At 49.4% G+C, this 18,869-nt stretch overlaps 4 protein-coding genes across 6 annotated transcripts; 1 reads left to right on the forward strand and 3 right to left on the reverse strand.

Moving 5' to 3' along the window:
• Positions 1-6,813: 6,813 nt before the first annotated feature.
• On the reverse strand, positions 6,814-8,806 carry ovca2 (OVCA2 serine hydrolase domain containing). Of its 3 annotated transcripts, none has more exons than XM_061803965.1 (4): positions 8,362-8,806; positions 7,884-8,082; positions 7,204-7,504; positions 6,814-7,068 (listed from the first exon to the last, which is right to left on the reverse strand). In XM_061803965.1, the coding sequence occupies exons 2-4, from the start codon at positions 8,056-8,058 to the stop codon at positions 6,870-6,872; spliced, it is 675 nt and encodes a 224-aa protein (XP_061659949.1). In that variant the 5' UTR covers positions 8,059-8,082; positions 8,362-8,806; the 3' UTR covers positions 6,814-6,869. The 3 variants fall into 3 exon arrangements, with proteins under 3 accessions (XP_061659949.1, XP_061659948.1, XP_061659947.1); XM_061803964.1 differs by lacking the exon at positions 8,362-8,806 and adding an exon at positions 8,150-8,350; XM_061803963.1 differs by lacking the exon at positions 8,362-8,806 and adding an exon at positions 8,184-8,349.
• On the forward strand, positions 8,794-12,713 carry LOC133492053 (uncharacterized). Its single transcript, XM_061803968.1, has 8 exons — positions 8,794-8,928; positions 9,453-9,531; positions 10,307-10,362; positions 10,434-10,491; positions 10,566-10,630; positions 10,714-10,769; positions 11,021-11,105; positions 12,224-12,713. Exons 1-8 carry the CDS (start codon positions 8,840-8,842, stop codon positions 12,309-12,311), a joined length of 576 nt encoding a protein of 191 aa, XP_061659952.1. The 5' UTR covers positions 8,794-8,839; the 3' UTR covers positions 12,312-12,713.
• Positions 12,714-12,867: 154 nt separating this feature from the next.
• Positions 12,868-16,494, reverse strand: c18h17orf49 (chromosome 18 C17orf49 homolog). The gene is made up of 6 exons (XM_061803967.1): positions 15,328-16,494; positions 14,692-14,786; positions 14,499-14,600; positions 13,704-13,906; positions 13,527-13,616; positions 12,868-13,192 (listed from the first exon to the last, which is right to left on the reverse strand). The coding sequence occupies exons 1-6, from the start codon at positions 15,346-15,348 to the stop codon at positions 13,128-13,130; spliced, it is 576 nt and encodes a 191-aa protein (XP_061659951.1). The 5' UTR covers positions 15,349-16,494; the 3' UTR covers positions 12,868-13,127.
• A 144-nt stretch (positions 16,495-16,638) lies between these two features.
• Positions 16,639-18,790, reverse strand: rnasekb (ribonuclease, RNase K b). The gene is made up of 3 exons (XM_061803969.1): positions 18,451-18,790; positions 17,451-17,533; positions 16,639-16,989 (listed from the first exon to the last, which is right to left on the reverse strand). Exons 1-3 carry the CDS (start codon positions 18,526-18,528, stop codon positions 16,845-16,847), a joined length of 306 nt encoding a protein of 101 aa, XP_061659953.1. The 5' UTR covers positions 18,529-18,790; the 3' UTR covers positions 16,639-16,844.
• Positions 18,791-18,869: the final 79 nt, after the last annotated feature.

Raw genomic sequence — 18,869 nt, forward strand, 5'->3', positions numbered from 1 at the left:
GAGGACCCGCTTCATGACAGCAGGCTGACCGCGAGCCGGAAGTAACTAAGTACAAATTACATTCCAGTGCAAGGCGTCGCGGCGGTCTTCGAACAGCACGCGTAACACATATTGGACTTTATGAAAAGATACAGCCGTGACATCATGGACGCAACAATTTGTCACAATCGAAGGGTCGTTGTGCTGCTCTTTGTGGTGTGCGCAACGGACGGATTTTAGGATGTCAAGCTCCTCGGGGCTCATCAGTACAGCACTATTAGTTGTTCTTCACAGACGACGAAGAATGTGTGACTGGCTGGATAGGCGTGTTCTCCAACACATTTAAAAAAAATCTTGAAAAAGTGCATGGAGAGGTACTGCCATATTTTTGGCAGGGTTGTCACCACCCAACAGAAATCTCCAATCTGCGCAGGTGCCCAAGCACCAATATGTGATGGTACTTGCGTGTTTTCTGTCCGTACGGGTTGCTGCAGCGTTTGTGTTCAATCTGTTGCATTATGCTACTGCAACAGATTCGCTGCTAGCAGAGCGGGAGGCAAAGTTATGCGCTTGTTGGAACTAAAAAGAGATGAATTTTCTTTAATTAGTGGCGCACAGAGAGGTGAAAGTGAAACGGAGGGTGGCCCCCGGTGTCAGGGGACCCGGGACTCGGGTGGGGGATCCAAAAGGCCCAGGTGGCGATTAAAACCGTAATCCCGCCGGACTGATCAGGCAAACGTTTGGGAGCGTGCGTGGTGAGACTTGAGGGCGCCGTCCAGGTCCGAGACGGCGGTCGGGAATTGGCGCGTGAGTCACACTTGGATGACTTTGCAGAAAGTTCCAGCACGCACACACACGGACAAACTCTGAACGGGGTGGGGGCGGAGGCTCGTGGGTGGGGGGGGGGGGGGCATGCAGCGATTGAGCCGCAAACGACTCCCTCCGCCTCCTTGTCCTTCTTTCCTTCTCTAGGCTTACCTTCTATTCTTCCATTTTCACTCCTTCAGCCCTCCCACGCAACCTCTTCCTCTTTCCTCTTCGTTCTCTCTCTCGTTGCAGTCAATCCCGTCCTTCCTCTCTCCTCCGTGTTCTCCGCTCTTCCCAATCTTGCATCAACCTCCTGCTCCTCTTTCATTCCCGTCTCTCAGGGTTTTCAGCATGAGTCAGACGAGGGGGGGGGTGAGGAAGGAGGAGAAGATTTTGGGGCGTTTTCAGGAAAACATGGATGGACAGACAAATACAGTCACGAAAGCCAAAATCCTCCGGCGTGGCACCACCTGCAGAGAGAAAGGGGGACACTTCTCCTCCCTTGTGTACGCGGCAATATTACAAGAAGAAAGTCAAATCATTAAAAAGCTTCAAAAAGGAATTCCTTGAATGGCGGCCATTTTGGAGCGTTGGGACTCATTTTTGTCCTCTGTGACAAAAAAAATGAGCCAAGCCACCAAAACAAAGATGAAATGCTCTTCTTCTGAACTTGTTCTGTTCTTTAGTAATCAGCAGTTAACATGGGTTAATTTCACCAAAAACGGACGTTTCTCACCAAGAAGCGGACAAAACCTGATATTTAAAAAAAACATTTTTTGTTTTTTTGGGGGTGGGGAGGGTATTTTGCGACAGGCGGCACAGTGGATCAGCTGGTAAAGCGTTGCCCTCACAGTTCCGAGGACCCGGGTCCGATCCCGGCCCCGCCTGTGTAGAGTTTGCATGTTCTCCCCGTGGCTTCGTGGGTTTCCTCCGGGTGGGCCCACCGCTTTCCTCCCACATCCCAAAAACGTGCAACATTAATTGGACACTCTAAATTGCCCCTGGGTGTGATTGGGACTGCGGCTGTTTGTCTCGGTGTGCCCTGCGATTGGCTGGCGACCAGTCCTGCCCCTTGACAGCTGGGATAGGCTCCAGCACTCCCCGTGAGGATAAGCGGTGAAGAAAATGGATGGATTTTGTGACACCTCAAACTATAAAGCAGGAAAAATAAGATTGGCAGCAAAATACTTCTTAATTCAGACGGTGGCTTTTTCTAGATGCCGTTTGCCATTTATTCCATCAAATCATAATAAAAAACAAAATGAAAACCAAGAGCACTGTTGGACTTACTGTTCGCAGAGAAATCGGGAAACCAGAAATAGCACGCAGACAGAAGTTAGCGAGGGTAAAGAATACGGAAAAAGACAGCAACGATGCTCGCCTGGCTGCCCAAACGTGACGCGGAAGAACGAGACCTGACACCCAGCACGTTGGCGTTTTTTCCGCTCCCTCGTGGCTGAGTTGTCATCTTCTTCTTCTTCTTCTCGAAAAACTCTCACACTTGCGCTGCCATCTTCCGGCCTCTGCGTGCCACTACCGCTGCACGGGAGCTCGAACTTCACTGACGAGCGGGGCCGTCGAAAACACAATTTTGGACGAGTAGATACGCGGGTGGCACTCAACGCTCGGATTGCGGGTGACCAATAGAGATAGTGAAGGGGTGTCACCTACGAAACGCGCTCAAGTCCCGGTTGCGTGTCTCCCCCCCTTAGAAATAGAAGACACGCCCCTCGGTGACGTGCCCACGCGCACATGTGTAGGTGAATCTCTCAATGAATGAGCTGCCGCCGCCCCCCCCACACACCTCCCCACCTCTTCCTTTACAGTTACTAGGACATCTCTATAAAAAGCCCACGGAGGACGGGAGAGCCGCTCTGTGAGGGAGGCGAGCGCCGGACGCGCACCGCAACGGGGAAACTAGAAGGAGGTGAGGAAAGAAAGAAAGGAAGAGAAGGAGGAGAAAAAGAGGAAAAGAAGGAGGAGGAGAAGAAGAAAAGGCGCCGTTTCAAGCTCGAGCAGCAAATGTGCAGCAGGTGAGTGATTGACTGAGGATGAGGAGGAGGAGGAAGGTGAGCGTTGCTGCAGTCTGACTCACGCGCGCGGTTCGACGTCATCGCGGTGAAAAGCGACGATCACTTCCGGTCAAACTGCGCGTCACTTTTAGGACAGGACGTCTTTTTCCGGGCCGGGAGCCCCCTTCTTCCTTATATGGACTTCCAGCTGTCGCTCCCTCCCGCCTTCGCATAGCTGTGACGTCAGCAACGCGTCACGCTGGCGCACGACTGCCTACTACAAGGCGGGGGGAAAAAACGGGGGAAGGGGGGCAGGCGACACGCGCGCGGTGTGCGTGGGAGGGATTGCGCAGTGTTTTGTTTCATTCACTACTCGTCAGAGCGCGATGTCGCCCGGAGCAGGTGGACTGCCGCCACTCGGCGGGCTGCTGCTGCCATGGCAACCGAGGAGCGGGCGCGCTCTGATACGTCGGGAGCCCGAGAGGGTTCCGAAGCCCATTGGTTGGCCGCCCGCGTGACGTCACACACACGCACCACACCGTACGAAGGGCGCTGTTTAGAACGCTTGGTGCTGAAATGTCGGGAAAAGCTCATTTTGCCTTCAAAACATTTTTTAAAACATATATTTAAAATTTGCACGAGCAACATCTCCTTTCGTGAATATATCGTGACCACATTTTTGGTTGGAAAAATATACATCACAAAATTCAAGCGTGTGTATTGCTTGATGATAAAATTGTGCCAAACGCACAATTTCCCCCGCTTTCCTCAAAAACAATAAAATTATCAAGACATTTTCGGGATGTGGGACCAAAAATTAATTATATACAATATTATGATATTATATAATATTAAATGTACAAAATCCAGTTTTTAATTGGAAGTGGAGGCCACAAGATGAGGGCAAAGCAGAAGCTTTCAAATCACCGCAACAAAGTTCTCTCGCCCTAAATGTGACAAGATGCTGCAAAGGAATATTTTGTTTCGTCCTGAGCATAAAAACGGGGAAAATGTATTCACTTTTTTTTTAAATACAAACAGCAAGGATGGATCAAGATGGATAAATAATGAACATGTTCTCAGGCATTGGTTAAATGTCGTTTTTGTGATTTAAGAATAATTTTACATCCCAAAAAATGATTACCATTAGTATTATTAATGCAAAGCATCCTGTCATATTTGTAATTTTCATAATTGCAGATTTCCCCTTTGCAGATCATATTTCATGCCTTAGTTGAGTCAGTTTTCCCCTAATCGCAATTAATTGCAGTTACATTGTAATAGATTTTGTCTCGCAGTTATTAATCTCACAAAACCTTTCTGTAGCGCGTCGGGTGTGCTGGAGCAAACGCCGGCTATCTTGCAGGTGCGCCCTGAACTGGTCGCCGGCCAATCGCAGGACGTATAGGAGCAAATTTAGAGCCCTCAATGAATCTCGCGTGGAGAAATTTTGCACGGGCACTGAGAGAACACGCAGGCAGGGCTGGGATTTGAACCCGCAACCTCACAACTGGGAGGCAGATCTTGACCCTGTTGTAAATGAACAATTTGCAATTGTTTGCCTCATCTTCTTTTTTCTTCTTGGTCGTTTACTTGGACCCCTCGCGCACGAGACGACGCCTGGAAATACATAAAACTCCATTGACTTTGAACCCACGAGCAGGTCGCGCGCACCCCTCCGGGTAGCAAAAACTGTGCCAGCCGTGCCAAGCGTGTCACGTGGTCACAGCAGATTACGATTGATTTGTGAGCATTTATCGGTTTGAAGTTTTGTGACAGAGGAAATGCAATCAATTATAAGAACAAAAAGGTCTGCATGACTCGTGCCCAGTTGCTAGCTAACGTGGCTTGTTTTCATTTTTCTGAATTCGACAAAACGTAACTTTGCGTTGCTCGGACTGACGTCGCAGACGAACGGGAAATCGGACGGGGGCGCCGTCAAGACGACGCTAGCCGGCAGGGTTAGCGTCACGTCTTGCAGCTAAACTTGTCGATCTTGCCGCTTTCCGTACGACCTTGACCGGAGCCCCCACGTTCGGCCTCCTCAGCCTAACCCCAACCGACTCATTTGTAATCCATCTATTTTCTTAGCCGCTAACGCTCACAAGAGTCGCGGGAGCCTCTCCAAGCTATCAACCGGCAAGAGGCGGGTTACACCCTGAACTGGTCGTCAGCCAGTCGCAGGGCACATACAGACAAAACAGCTGCACACACAATCACAATTTAGAGTCTCCACAGGTGGGTCCGGGATTGAACCCGGGACTTCAGAACTGTGGGGCCAACGCTTTCCAGCCGCCCCTCATTTGTAACGACTTGAAAAATAAAATGGAAATGCAATTGAATGACGCTGACCTGTTGTCCCCCCCCCCACCAGAAAACTCCTGGACGGGCGCCAAATACTTCCAAACATTGCAGACTCGTACTGGGTGAGCGTTCTGGAGCCCGACGACCTCGGCTGGAGCATCGGCACCTTGGCTTTAGACTGCTTACTGCTGCTACGCGCACTCCCGCCACAGTAACAGTCTACAGTCATGGCTACCGACGCCCGGCAACAGCGCCGACGACTGGACACGGACGGACAAGACGGGGCCCCGCCGAGGAGTCCCGGCGAGCGCCAATGAGAGCGGGTCCCGCTTCAGTTGCCACGGCGACCAAAGCCAGCCCGGCTGCTGTCTCCATGGCGACCGTGGCTCTAGATTGTTACTCTAGCGAGCGGTAACCACGGTAACAGTCTACAGCCATGGTCGCTAGGGGGAGGGGCTTCGTCACGTCGACCGCGACTCGGACCCGTGCTGCCCCCGACGGCCGCGACTACGACGGGCGTCTCCTGAAAGTCGTGCGGGTGGAAACGGAAATGAAAAGTCGTCATAAAAGTGGATGCGCAACTTCACCCGGTTATAAAAATCAAGCAAAATTTTTTTTTCTTCCTCGTCCGTTCGGCACATTTCACAGACGGGAGGCCACAAAGCGTTTCGCGAGCCAAAAAAAGTTAAAAAAAAAAACGTGACGGAAAAGAAATGCAAGCATCCGACGGAGGCGAGACAAAATTCTTTATGGGTTGATATGATTATGACGTCTTTGCCGCCGACGCTGATTTGGGAACATTTTTTCAAAAGGTTTTTACACGAGTGCGTGGTGTTTATTATTATTTGAACTCATTGGGGGAGATTACATTCATCCATCTATTTTTTTTTCGCCACTTATCCTCACAAACGGAGTGCTTGGAGCCTCTCCCAGGCCGCCAGCCAATCGCAGGAGAAATTACACGTAAAATAAGAATAAAAAAAAATTTCATTGCAAGAGCTTGAGTGGACTTTCGTTGATTTTTGGACTATATGAGCGTTGATCTGAGACGGGACAAGACGAAAGCAAGTTGTTGTTGTTGTGTTCATGTCAACAATACAAGGACAAAAAAATAAGTATCGCATTAAATGAAATTTTTAAAAAAAAATCATGATACAGTAGAACTTTGGTAGAACTAACAAATGTGGACGCCCAATTGAAAAAATTTTACTTTTTGACTCTTTTCTGGAGTAATTTCTTAAACTTTTTTTTTTTTTTAAGTCAGCTCTTCTCATAACAACCTGCCCCAAGCGTCCATTTCATAAACCTCAGGTGGCCCTTGAACGCATCACGCCAGACATTTTCCACACGTCGAGGACCCAAAACGTCCTCCGGTCTCCAAAAAGGTTTTGTTTTTTTTTACGCACAAAAAACAAACAAGGATCGAGGGTGAAGTCACAACAGGCCGAGGGGCCAGAACCCGGGTGGCACCGCCGCAACGACACCGAGCGCACGGCGGAGAGGCAAAAGCAACCGAACCGGCAACACGACGAGGCACAGCTGGACAAGACGCCAGCGCCGGACTACTTGTACTACGACTACACAGACTTATTAATCTGGTATTGCTCTGTAGTATGACTAAAAATCCAAAGTCCAAAACATGTACAGGTTCTACAATTTGTACAACTCAAAAGCACAGAAGAAACACTCGGCGCTGAAGACGCCAGAAAAGTCAGCTACGAAATCATTTATTGAGCGCAACGAAGCACCACGTCCCAGAACTTCCAGTCACTGGAATCGCTCCAGAAAGTTCTGGTAGTTTTGTCTGTGGGCGGACGCGGCCGGGACAAAATGGCCACCGGGATGTGTGAGCACGTGCGGGTCTCGGAAAACCGGGAGGAGGTCGCGGCTCATGTCGGCGGGGATCACGCCGTCGTCCAGGCCCAGGACGTGCAGTGACGGCGTCGCCAGCGGCGCCGAGTAGAAGCTGAAGAAGAGCGCAGGGGCCGGGCAAAGTTTACGGCGCATTTCTTCCAGGAAGTCGGACGGACCGGTGAGTTTGGCGGGGAAAAACATGGGGGGGGAGGGGCGGTCCTGAAAGAAACAAATTCGCCAGCCTTACCTGAGGTGCTGAGCGCACCCGCTGCGGAAGCCGGCGACCAGGACGGCGAAGCGGAAGGCCAAGTCCGGCTTCCTTCCGGATTCCTGCAGCGCGCACAACATGGCCGCCAGGGCGGCACCCTGGCTGAAGCCCAGGATGCCGTCGAAGGGGCCGTCGCGGCGCACCGCCTGCAGCACCGCCGCCACGCTCTCGTCCAGGCCCGAGCTCTCCTCGCAGCGCTGTTGCGCGCTGAAGGTCCGGGCGCCGGGGTCCGAGAACCACCAGCCTCGCCGCTCCGGTTCCTCGCCGCCGCTCCCCTGGGCTGCACGTTGACGTCGAAGGCCACGACGGTGAGGTTAGTGGAACAAATTTCCATGTACGTCCAGCGCGCAAACACAGATAAGCAAAACAGGAACGGAACAAAATGGCGTAGGAAAGTAAATGTGACCTTTATGATCTTTTCAAGAGTTTAGCGTCCCGCCATCTTGTGGCGTCTTCGTTAATTGCGCACTTTCAAGTTTGACTCTTGTAAAATTGGCTCCGTGGCAAAAACGGCATTTTTATAGCTTTACGGGGGCACAATTTGAACGCCCGATGCAGTATTTGACTACTTGCTACGGTAAGGCACGCAGCAAGCGACGTTCCGAGTTAAGTTTGACGTGTGTTTTGCTTATCTTGGCGTTAGCTTAGCCTCGGCTTACCTCCTTCGAGCAAATGCGGCGCGTCCACGTACACAAAGTTGACTTTCTTCTTGAGAAGCTTCCTCAGGGCGCCGGTTTTCTCCCGGAACGAGGCGCCGTTTTGCCGGTAGCCGTGCAAGCACAAGACCCGCAGAGGCGCCGCGGACACGCAGCTGGCCTGCTGCTGCGAGCTCATCGGAGCTAGTTGGTGAGCTCGGAGCTGGGAAAGAACAAAGTACAAACATGTGATCAAACGCTCGCATGCAGCACAGACACGCCCAACTCACAAAGAAAGTACGTAAATGAAAGCCGACTTGTGACCTGGAAAGCTCTCTTCGCGTCCTCAAAAACTTTGAACAAATGGCCAAAGTTGCCAGCGATTCTGCAGCATTTCTCCGCGTGACCACAAGAGAGCGCCGATCGCTCTCTCAGCTGAGGACTCAGCTTTTTTGTTTTTTTTTTCCCGTTTTTTTTTTTTTTTTTTTGGTCCCGTTCTCACTCGCTTTTGAGTCGAAGTTGCAGTTGCTGGTTCCGAACATGTTGAAGACGTTCCGGCGGCGTTTTCGGCACGTCGTACGAGCGACGACGCGGCCCGGGTCCGGTTCCCCCCGCCTCGGGCAACTGCGTGGCGGCTCCGCGACGCCAATGTAGCACTGCGCGCTCTCGAGAGCTCCAAAAGTCCACAAAGTGTGTTTCGGCCTCCGCGACAAAGTTGGACCTGTCCTGCTGCTGACTTTGACCCGACTTTTGCGGGGATTTGGCGTCTCGGGGTCCTTGTGGATTTCGAGTGACGTTCGGAACCAGCATCGGCTCGGCGAGGGCGATGCGGTAGGGAGGCAGGAGGAGGCCGCGTAACCGTTCCGAGCCCGCATTCGGCGAGTGGAGGTAAGCAGCGAGGCCTCGGGCTTCTAGCGGGCTCGCGTAGAGCCCCTCGGCCGCCCGGGAGGCTTCACGGGCCGGGCCTGCGCCTGGCCAGAATGGAGCGGATGGAAGTGGACCAGTGCGCAGGCGCAGCCGCCGGGGCTTTGCGCCGCTCCATCAGCGCCCCCATGATTCCGAGTGGCAGGTTTGTGGTACCGCGGGCCGTCAGAAAAAAACAACAACAACGTGACGTCGATTAGTGACGTCACTGAGCATGTGGGGAAACGTCAAATTAATAAAAAAAAAGAGGGAAATAAATGATCACGCTGTACAGCCATACCTTGACTTACAAGTTGAATTTGTTCTGTGACCGAGCTAATCAAATCATTAAAGAAACAAAAAAAAATTACAATAATTACTCACTGTACGTTGGGACAAGCTGAAAGTCGGCAAGGGCGCGGGTGCTATTTTTTGTTTTTTGAAACATGTGCGGAAGCGGCACCAGAGTCTGTCGGCTTGGCCGGTTTGACCGCGTGTGAGCGTCTGGCTGCGAGCGGCAGCGGCTCTCGGCGGCTGTTGTCATTTTGGGTTTTTTTGAAAAAATTGGAAATTTTATCCCTCAAAAAAAGAAAAAAAAAATGTCACAAGCATTGGCTCGTAAGTCGAGGTACGACCGTCCCGCCGTCGAGCGCGAGCCGTCCGGATCGTAACGTGCCGTTGTCCCCTCAGCGAGCGGATGGCCGCGTGCAGTCCCGATTTCTGGGTGCGACAGCGACGAGGCTCCGTCAACTGCAGCTGCCCGTCGCAGGTCAGTGAGCGCTCGCGACGGACGATGCCGGGGTTGGTGATTCGGTGGGATTTTTTTTTTCTTTTTATGTCGATATATATTTGGAAATGTGTCCTCACTGAGGTGCACTCCTTACACTAACAATATGGCCGTCGAGGGAGAGGAGCCTGTTTGCAAAAGCGCAATCAGCTCGGACGACTCAGTACGCATATTCAAATTTTTCAAATCTTTAAAGATTATTATTATTTTTTAAAATCTGCTACTGATCCCGCACATGATGACAGAAAAGTGTCGGTTTAACTGTCCCACGATAACCGCAACCCACAAAGTCTCGCAGTTCTGAGGTCCCGGGTTCAATCCCAGACCCACTTGTGCGGTTTCCTCCGGGCACTCCGGTTTCCTCCCACATCTCAAAAACATGCAACATTAGTCGGACACTCTAAATTGCCCCAAGGTGTGATTGTGACTGCAGCTGTTTGTCTCCACGTGCCCTGCGATTGGCTGGCGACCAGTTCGGGGTTTGGCCCACCTCAGCCGAGACAGGCTCCGGCACTCCCCGCGACCCTTGAGCGTAAGCAAACAAGCGAGTTCGTAAAAGGATAAATAATTTCCATCCTAAAAAAAAAAAAAAAAAAAAAAAGAGGGGGGTCAATCGAAATATGTCGACATTGAAATAATGTGATTTGGCCTTTGCTTTTTCCTCCAAACGGACTTTGTCCGAAGAAAAAAAATTGTGAGATTTGATTTGGAAGGTCCGCCCAGCGTGTACATGACGTGACGCCGTGCGCCTTTGCAGGAGGACAAGATGGAGTCGTCGCTCGAGGGGGGGAGCGCCGCCGTACATAGAATCAGGTGCCAGCGCCCTCGCTCTGCTCCGCCCGCTCCGAAGCCGCCCGCCCTGACGCTTCCTGTTTGCTTTCCAGAGTTTCCTGTCAGCTTCCCGCGCCGCCCGACAGCCCGTGGCACCAAAGCCCGTCCGAGGTGTTGATTCACGGTCACTTTGGTGTTTTTTTTCGTCATGTGAGTGTTTACGGCCCTGTTTACGTCTTCCTCAGTGGTTCCGTTCGGCGGACAGCGGAGTGACGCCGAACTCCTCACCGAGTCCCACCAGGAGGTTCAGGTTCTACCGCACCTTTTATTTCTCGTACCCCCCCCTCCCTCAGTTCATCACGTCGGCTAACTCGCTGATCCTTTTTTTGGCAGACCCGTGGACGGAGTCTACAGCAGGTGGCCCGCCATAACGCCGCTCAAGCGGAAAGGTTCGTATTGTTTCAATCGATCCACTTCGAGTTTTTATTGTCCCGCCTTGACTTACGAGTGCCCAACTCGCCCAATTTATCTCGTTACAAGGTAATGCTTGCTTGTTTTTTTTTTTTTTTTAAATTAAAAAAAAAAATGGAGCTATTGAGGTCATGTGACGATAACTAGCTTGATCATGGATGCGCTTGACCTCGTACGCCGAGGCCTCCGTAGTGAAGGCGGTCTACAATGAGGTTGTGGTGTCTCTCAGGGGGGGCGGAGTCAGACGGTCCACCCAAGAAGCTTTTTGTGACTGCAGTGTTAGACCCCGCCCACAACAGTAGCTACACTATCAGGTGACAATCACAACACTCTGAAGCCCCACCCATTTAACATGGCAATCGAATGTCGGTATTACAGTAAAAGCCTCTGTTCTTCAACGTCCCCGTTTTCGGACAAAAATTCCCGAGATATTTTTGCTTGTTTTCAGAACGAAAATCGGTACTCGAACGCCCCCGGAAATAACGCTGACCCACGCCGCCAAAAAAAAAACACGGAAATGACATAAAGCGCTTGGCCCGAGCAGTTGACCCACCCGGAATGCGTTTTATCATCGTTAATTTGGAAAAAAAAAAAAAAAAACCTTCATGACATAACCGCGCGTGGCGCAACCAGCGTACTTTGGTTATTGCGTATAACGCAGCCTCTGTACACAGATGTGTCCCGCTAGTGACTGTTATTTTCCTTCTTATGGAGGACGATCGTATTAACCTCCAATCGTGGCTCCAAAGAAGGAAAGTTGCTTGTTTAAAGTTATTCTGCACTTTTGTTCATATAAAAAGTTTGCAATGCCGGAGGCCGACTCTCTACCAATACAGGAATGCGCTCCCAGCCTAGCGTACTCTACTACTAAAGCAGACATTTTAAGCAAAAACTAAACATTTCCTAAATTATTTTATTATATAAAGTATTTAAACTACATATGTATTTCTACTATGCAGTTGATTATCAGGAAAAGCTAAAAGGAAAAAAAAAGACTATTTGTAAGGCTTGGAACGCATTATTTCATTTTCCATTCATTGTAATGGGAAACATCGATTTGGTTTCCGAACAAATCACTTCTCGGACCGTTTTCTGGAACGGATTGTGGTCGAGAACAGAGGCATTACTGTACTTGTTAGCATGAAGCTAGCACACTTTGCTCAGGTGAAATATGATTTTGTTGAAACATTTGTTTTGATTTTTAAATGAGAAATTGTGTGGGAGGTGTGATAAGAAATCTCCCTAACACCGATTCTTATTTGCTGCGGGTGAGATTGGAACGTATCCTGTGCAATTCACTGAATATGGATTGGGAAAAAAACAAAAATCTGAACGTGATCAAAAGTTTTTTTCCTCGCTTTGTACACAAACAAACGGAACATGGTATCGTGGTCCTGACTTCATTTCAACTGTCAACTGTCTCCGCCCCCAGCGCCTCAGCCGCAGACTCCGCCTCCAGGGGAGTCGGTCCTTTGTCTTCACCCGCTTTCACGCCATCCGCCACCCGCCCGCCGCATTAACCCCGCCCCCCCCCCCACAAGACCCACCTCTTCCCGCAAAAATTTAGCGGAAACTTTCCACGACGCGCGGCTGAAATCTTAAGCAAGGAGGACGACCCCGACGTCTCCGTTGGCCGATTGCGACCTGTCCGAGCGGCAACACCGCTGCTAAGAGGACTTCCTCAACAGAGTTATCGTTGGAGTTCCATATTTCTACAGCCACCCCCCCACATCATGTACCCAAAATGTAATGGTGGACCAACGACTTCTGCACAGTACTTTAGCTTAGCATGTCGCTAACATCAGAGTCTAACCATTTCAACGGACGTCCTCCGCCGGCAACAAGAACGGGTCAACGTCGGAAGGACGCTTTTGCCGACGTCGAGACTTGTTTTCCCCGGGAAAATTTTTGGAGCCAAAGACACCGCCGGGAGAGACTCTCCACTTCCTCCGTCCCCGAATGACTTTGAAAGAACATTCGGCATTTCCGTCGCGGCGGAGGACGACGGGTTTGCGTGAAGAAAGCGGGGACTGGATGAAGTCAAAGCACAAGACGGAGAAGAAAAAGGAACAAAAATTGTCTATGTGAGAACTGAACTATTTTTATGCAACCTTATGAAAATAAAACAAAAGTCTACAATGGAAAATCAGGATGATTTTGTCCATCAGCCGGGATGCTTCACAAAGGAATCTCACTCCGTGTTTGCAGAAATTATTGCTGTCACCAAACATTTGACAAACAGGAAACACTCACGCGAACATTTAATATCTTGCGATTGTTCCGAGCTGGTGGTCCGCTTAAAAAAAAAAAAAAACCTGCAGGCGGCGCAGCGCCGGTCAGCGGGACAGCAGCGGCAGGTCTCCGGGGTTGATGATGAGGCTCGAGTCCAGGTTGAGATTCTCTGGAGGAGAAACGGAACAGACGCTGACGGATTCGGTCGCTGGAGCGGCGCCGCGGAGTGCAAACAAAGACGCTTCGAGCTGCGTGCGGCCACGGCCGGCCAAAACGTCGCTCGCGTGCTAACCGCTAGGGTATTTGAACACAAACGGTGGTGCAGCACATGTTCACAGACTATTTCAACAGGGGTTTCCGATAATTGACTAGAACATTTTAGGAATAAAACCATCACATTTTGAATGAAGAATTAAGCCTTCCAACGCTGCCGTATTAAATTTTGCCCAAGATGGTCAGAGATTATTATATTTATAGGCAGTACGTGAATGAAAAGCGCTCACCCTGGTCGAAGTTGAGCTTCTTGCCGAGTCCGTCCATGTCCACCAGGTCGCTGTTGACGTCGGAGTCGTTGAGCGCGCTCAGAGTCACGTCTGCGAGCGCAAACAGACCGGCGGAATTTGCTCATCTGCGACCGTGCCGAGTGCAACACTTTGTTTTACGTTGTTTTGTGCCCCCACCTGCGGTCTTCTGCTTTTTGATGGGCGGCGCCAGAGAGGGGCCGCTCTGCATGCCCGTCGTCGCGCCAACCTGCGTGGCGGGGACGGCTGCGGGCGAGGCGGGGGCCGCGGCTTTCTTGGCGCTCTTCTTGGGCGAGTCGACGGAGAGCGGCAGGCGGCTGTCCTCGTACAACTTCCTCTTCACTGTGCTCTTGATCTGAGCGCTGTTGAGTTTGTCATTTGAAATTAAATTACAGAAGACAATCACAATTTTTTTGCAGTACCGCAATGAGACATTCTTTGCAGAGGATAAAGAATATGGCCGAGCATATTGTCTGTTTGTCGCTGCACCCCTTGTGTCGAAATATCCGTTTTCTTGAACGACTTTCGAGGGTGTCCCTCAGGGAGGGTTTGAAATATATAGCCTGTCATTGGACGGCGGATCAGGTGGTAAAGCGTTTGCCTCACAGTTCTGAGGACCCGGGTTTGATTCCGGCCCCACCTTTGTAGAGTTTGCGTGTTCTCCCTGTGCCTGCGTGGGTTTTTTTCCCAGGCACCCCAGTTTCCTCCCACATCCCCAAAACATGCAACATTAATTGGACAAGACCCTCGTGAGGATAAGCGGGAGGGGGGAAAAATTGGATGGATAGCCTGGAATTGGAGATGGGCAGCTATAGAGCGCTGGCATATCTCGTCCTCATATTGATGGTGTGAAACGCTTCGGTGAAAGTACTAAAACTGTTTTGTTTTTCTACCACACTCCCGATAACTTCAGCGTATTGACAAACTTTGAAGATGGTCACCCGGCGTACGTACACGGTGCGATCTTTAATCACGCTGCTGATGCTGTTGAGGTCGTCGCCGAAGCGCCGCACGGCCGAGCGCAGCATCTCGATCTCCGTCTCCGTCCACTTGGCCCTGAACACCGCCGCCGGCGCCACGGTTAGCCGCACGAGACGTTACCGGGGCGGATGGTGGGGGGGGGTTGGTGAATCGGCAGGCGGCTCACCCTGCGGGGCTGCTGTCGGACACCGGGTGCAGCTGCATGGTCAGCTCGCCCAGTTTGCTGAAAGCTGCGCCGGCCGCCGAGAAGATCTCGCCCACCTGCGCGCACAGACATTTTGCTCAACATCCGGCACAATACCGCCGTTCACATTGGGAAAAAAAAAAAAAGCAACTTTTTGTTCCCGGTTATAATATGAAGGCAACTCTTGTTCATGATGTCACTTTTTTTGATAGGTTTCAATTACGCCATCTTGTGTGTCACAGAGGTCAGAGAACACAGGTGATTGGTGAAGCGCGATGTTTTTTTTTCCTTCTATCGTTACTTGATCCGATTGGTCAAAACGTGGTGGTGACGTCATTAGAAACCTATCCATTCATTTGCGATTATGACTATGAATGGAAGTCGTAATCTTGAATCTTAAAATTCTCTCCTACATCCCCCTCCTATGAATTTCCTCCAGTGTTAACATTTAATCGAAGCACTTCCAAGGATTTGATGCAACTTTTCTCAATCGTGGCAAAAATCGTCATTTCCTTCAAGTGACGTAAAACAAAAATTTTAAAACGTCTTGATAACTAAAGGCATTTTTTTTATTGGGGCAACCCACCGACGGTCGACATTGTATCATGGATAATTTACCTTAGCTGAAGCAGACGTCATAACGATAAAATTCAGCAGCTTTTCTCCGTCGTTGCAAAAACAATGAGAAGCGCTAGCACAGCTAGCCGCTAGCTGACGTTAGCCGGGCTGGCGTTGGCTTGCTGCCACTTGCTAGCGGCTTTCCGTTCGCAGGCGGGTCACATTCCTAAAACAACAAGAGCCAAAAGAAAGGGAACAGTTCCAGAAGTTTATTTAGCGACGCGAAAAAAAGTGAAATTAGCAGAAAGAAATGGGAAACAATACGAAGCAGGAGTGCAGGAAATGTCAGACTGTGAACGACATTGGTTGGTTTAACCGGAAAGGCGGGGCGTCCTGATTCGACGCTTCTCATTGGTCGCCTTGTTTCCCCGTGCCGATCACCGTCGAGATTTACCGAGTGAAGACGAGATCGCAAATTGGAACAAGACTCACTGAAGCGCTTTCCGTCGACTGCAGCGCTTCGATAACAATAATATTTTATGTTTTTTATAGATGCAGTAGAAATTGTAGAATTCACACATAAAACATAAATCATCCTTATTGGCCAAGTATGTAAGAACACAAGGAATTTGTCTCTGGTAAAGTCGCCCTCTGACATGTTGAGTTCCGCAGCGGGATGTCAGGATTTGTGCAAAGGATGCAGTCGTCTAGCATTTCGGGCAGTTAGAGTGAATAGAGCAATATTCCAGTGCAATGACCATTTTGCAAAGGGTGTTAAGACTTCAAGGAGTGAGTTGTGCCATAATCTGGAACATTGTCTATTGCGCAAATGCAAATCATGCTAATTGTCCTGGCAGAACCTGACAACAAACCCGAGGCAAAAAAAAAAAAAAAAAAAAACTAGCGGCATGTGGCAGTTGAATCATAAGTTAGCTAAGAAATGAACTGCAAAAGGGATGACGCTGTTGGAATGGGTGCTAGTTTTACTTCGCATTTTTCGGTAATGACTAACTCCAGGGAAGGAGCCGGAAGAGCTGCTAGTCAGGATGTGGACTCGGGTCCGATAAGATCCTGCCTGCTCTTGTCTTAGTTCGAGTTGCATGCAGTTCCTTCTTTCTGCAATTTTGATGGTCTTTTACACTCGGGAGTTTAATTTTGTCTGTTCTCGATCGGCAACGCAACTTGGATAATGCCATCCCTTTACTGTCCTCGAACTAAGTCAACATACAGCCATTAGTGACTTAACTTCCGGCAACAAAAGCGTACACACCCCTAAGTGAAATATGCCACGTTTGCCCCACATTGTCAATATTCCGTCTAGCCGCGGTTATTTTCCAAAAGAATACGGTTCCAAATGATTGTTGGGTCGTCTTCATTCCCACACAAAACCACGTCACGGCTTTTATTTTGACATCGGCACTTCCTGTCACACATTTCTACATGCAGAAAACACATCGACAAGGTGCCAACAGCATTTGGGGAATAAATCCAGGAACAGAGAACATTGAAACCACAAATAAATTACAGGGATCACCGCGAGAGGATGGGGGGGGGGGGGGGGGGGGTTGGAATTCTTCTTATGTCACCATGTACTCCTGCCGCTTGTTGAGTCGAACCTGGCACAGCGACACGGCGCCCACCGCCACGTAGACGCCGGCCGCGATGAAGCAGTTGATGCCCACTTGGCTGTACAGACCGTAGATGTTCTGGGGAGGGTGTTTACTGCGGGGAAAAACAACACCGAGCGTGTGAGTCCACTTCCTGTCAAAACAGGAAACGGCCTTCTTGCACCTGACGCATTCAAAAATTCCAGACTTGTTCCACATACCAACCTCCTCCTACATCTGTTACTATTAATCAATCAATGAATTTCTTTTCATTATTGTGAATGTGCTCAATTAAGTCACTAAAGACAGGAAGTAGGAGGTTACAGTATATTCAAATAAGTGAAGACCAAACAGGTAAGCTGAATGCATGGAACTAAAAAAAATTGTTCCCTCTTTTAATACAATATGTTTCATAAAAAAGTACTGAGAGTGGTAACAGTACTTTAACTTTTTTGATACGCTCCCTTGCTTGGGAATAAATGTATCAAATCTACTTCAGTACTAGTGTAATGTGAAATATATACAGTATATACTATGCCTGTGTGTGTATATATATTATCAAGTCCAATAACTGACTCGTTGCGGATGTCGTCCTCTGTAAACGGGACGTCCTCGATGAGCACGGCCGACTTGGCGCTAAAGAAGATCCCCAGCATCGCCTGCGACGACAAAGAGCGGAGTCATACAAACAATGTTCCGTTTGCTACATAATTGTAAAAAAAAAATCCCAAAATTCATCATTGGCAGAAGGTTATTGTCTATTGACGTTAATACTCCTATTCGCAATAAATTGTAAACAAAAGGGCCCATTCGCCACAACGGTAAACACATTTGTCATCTGCATTATTGTTAACAAAATGCTTGATTGTTACAATCTCAATAAATTGTTTCCGTTCACGTAAGAGTAGACAAAACTCCCCATTTTTAACCAAATTCACACTTTAATTGTAAACGACATTTTTCTTTCACCCAAAAATGTTCCATTTACATTGAGTTAAAAAAAAAAAAAGTTTGCCTCGTAATTTTTAAAATGCCTAAATTATATTATCGTCTACGGTTCAAAATGATGAATTCGTTTGAATCAAATAATTGCTCCTCCACACATGCAAAAAAAAAAAAAAAAACATGAAGAAAAATGCAATATTGTAAGTCTGATTGCGTTTCTATATTTGGGAACTTCCTGTTCTGAAAGTCACGTGAATTCTGAAAGTCACGTGAAGACACCGGCCACCAAAAAACTAAAAAAATAAAAAGACGTGATTAACGGACTCCATTTTTCCCCTCTAAGGCTATTTGACCTTTACGCATAAGTTTGATCATCGGCAAACGTTAGCCGCGACTCTTATTGTAACTCATTTTCGCGTTTGTTTGGTGCGGCTCCGTCTACACACTGGAGCCCAACGTCGGCGCGCGTTTCTATCGCTGAAATGTTTTTTTTTTTCCTCGACCACAACGAGGCGAACGACCATCGTCCCGTCGCTCCTCCGAATTCCGCAAGAGATGAATAAATAACGATGCAACTTGGGCTCCCGGGCTGGTCCAGGAACTCGTCTCACCCGTGCAGTGTGCTTCTTACCAACATGATGACGCCCCAGATGCTGATGACGATGCCGCACGCGGCCATCTTGGGGCCGCAGAAAAGCAACGACGGCATCCTGCTCGGTCGGCGAGTCGTCCACAACAACGGGTGTCTTCTGTTTTTGGGACTCTTCGATCAAGACAAAAAAACCGTTTCAGGAAGTCGTCGGCCCGGGAAGGACGGCTGACGTCGACGGACGCTTTGGGTCAGCTGATCTCCGAGCTCGGCAAAACTCGGCCATCATCGTTTTGTTTCGGGTTAGCGGCGTGTTGGTGCCTGGATGACGTGATGACGACATCGGCATTATGGCGATGACATCACCATGACGTTATGACACGATGACAACACCAGTAAGATGACATCACTCCGTGTAATATCAACATAATTGATGCTATCATACCACAATGATAAAAATA

The sequence above is a fragment of the Syngnathoides biaculeatus genome, chromosome 18, assembly GCF_019802595.1.
Source record: "Syngnathoides biaculeatus isolate LvHL_M chromosome 18, ASM1980259v1, whole genome shotgun sequence".
Lineage (NCBI taxonomy): Eukaryota > Metazoa > Chordata > Actinopteri > Syngnathiformes > Syngnathidae > Syngnathoides > Syngnathoides biaculeatus.

Bases quoted from the DNA above. Each gene is read 5' to 3' on its own strand.
- ovca2 (XM_061803965.1), bottom strand. From the start codon at position 8,058: ATGAGCTCGCAGCAGCAGGCCAGCTGCGTGTCCGCGGCGCCTCTGCGG. The intron at 7,505-7,883 runs GTAAGCCGAGGC...GTCAACGTGCAG, and splicing joins GCCGCATTTGCTCGAAGGAG to CCCAGGGGAGCGGCGGCGAG. The intron at 7,069-7,203 runs GTAAGGCTGGCG...GCTCTTCTTCAG, and splicing joins GGGTGCGCTCAGCACCTCAG to CTTCTACTCGGCGCCGCTGG.
- LOC133492053 (XM_061803968.1), top strand. From the start codon at position 8,840: ATGGAGCGGATGGAAGTGGACCAGTGCGCAGGCGCAGCCGCCGGGGCT. The intron at 10,770-11,020 runs GTTCGTATTGTT...GGTGTCTCTCAG, and splicing joins AACGCCGCTCAAGCGGAAAG to GGGGGGCGGAGTCAGACGGT. The intron at 11,106-12,223 runs GTGACAATCACA...CTCCGCCCCCAG, and splicing joins AACAGTAGCTACACTATCAG to CGCCTCAGCCGCAGACTCCG.
- c18h17orf49 (XM_061803967.1), bottom strand. From the start codon at position 15,348: ATGACGTCTGCTTCAGCTAAG. The intron at 14,601-14,691 runs GTGAGCCGCCTG...GGCGGTGTTCAG, and splicing joins TCCGACAGCAGCCCCGCAGG to GGCCAAGTGGACGGAGACGG. The intron at 13,193-13,526 runs GTGAGCGCTTTT...TTTCTCCTCCAG, and splicing joins GAAGCTCAACTTCGACCAGG to AGAATCTCAACCTGGACTCG.
- rnasekb (XM_061803969.1), bottom strand. From the start codon at position 18,528: ATGCCGTCGTTGCTTTTCTGCGGCCCCAAGATGGCCGCGTGCGGCATC. The intron at 17,534-18,450 runs GTAAGAAGCACA...TTGTCGTCGCAG, and splicing joins TCTGGGGCGTCATCATGTTG to GCGATGCTGGGGATCTTCTT. The intron at 16,990-17,450 runs GTCAGTTATTGG...TTTTCCCCGCAG, and splicing joins GAGGACGACATCCGCAACGA to TAAACACCCTCCCCAGAACA.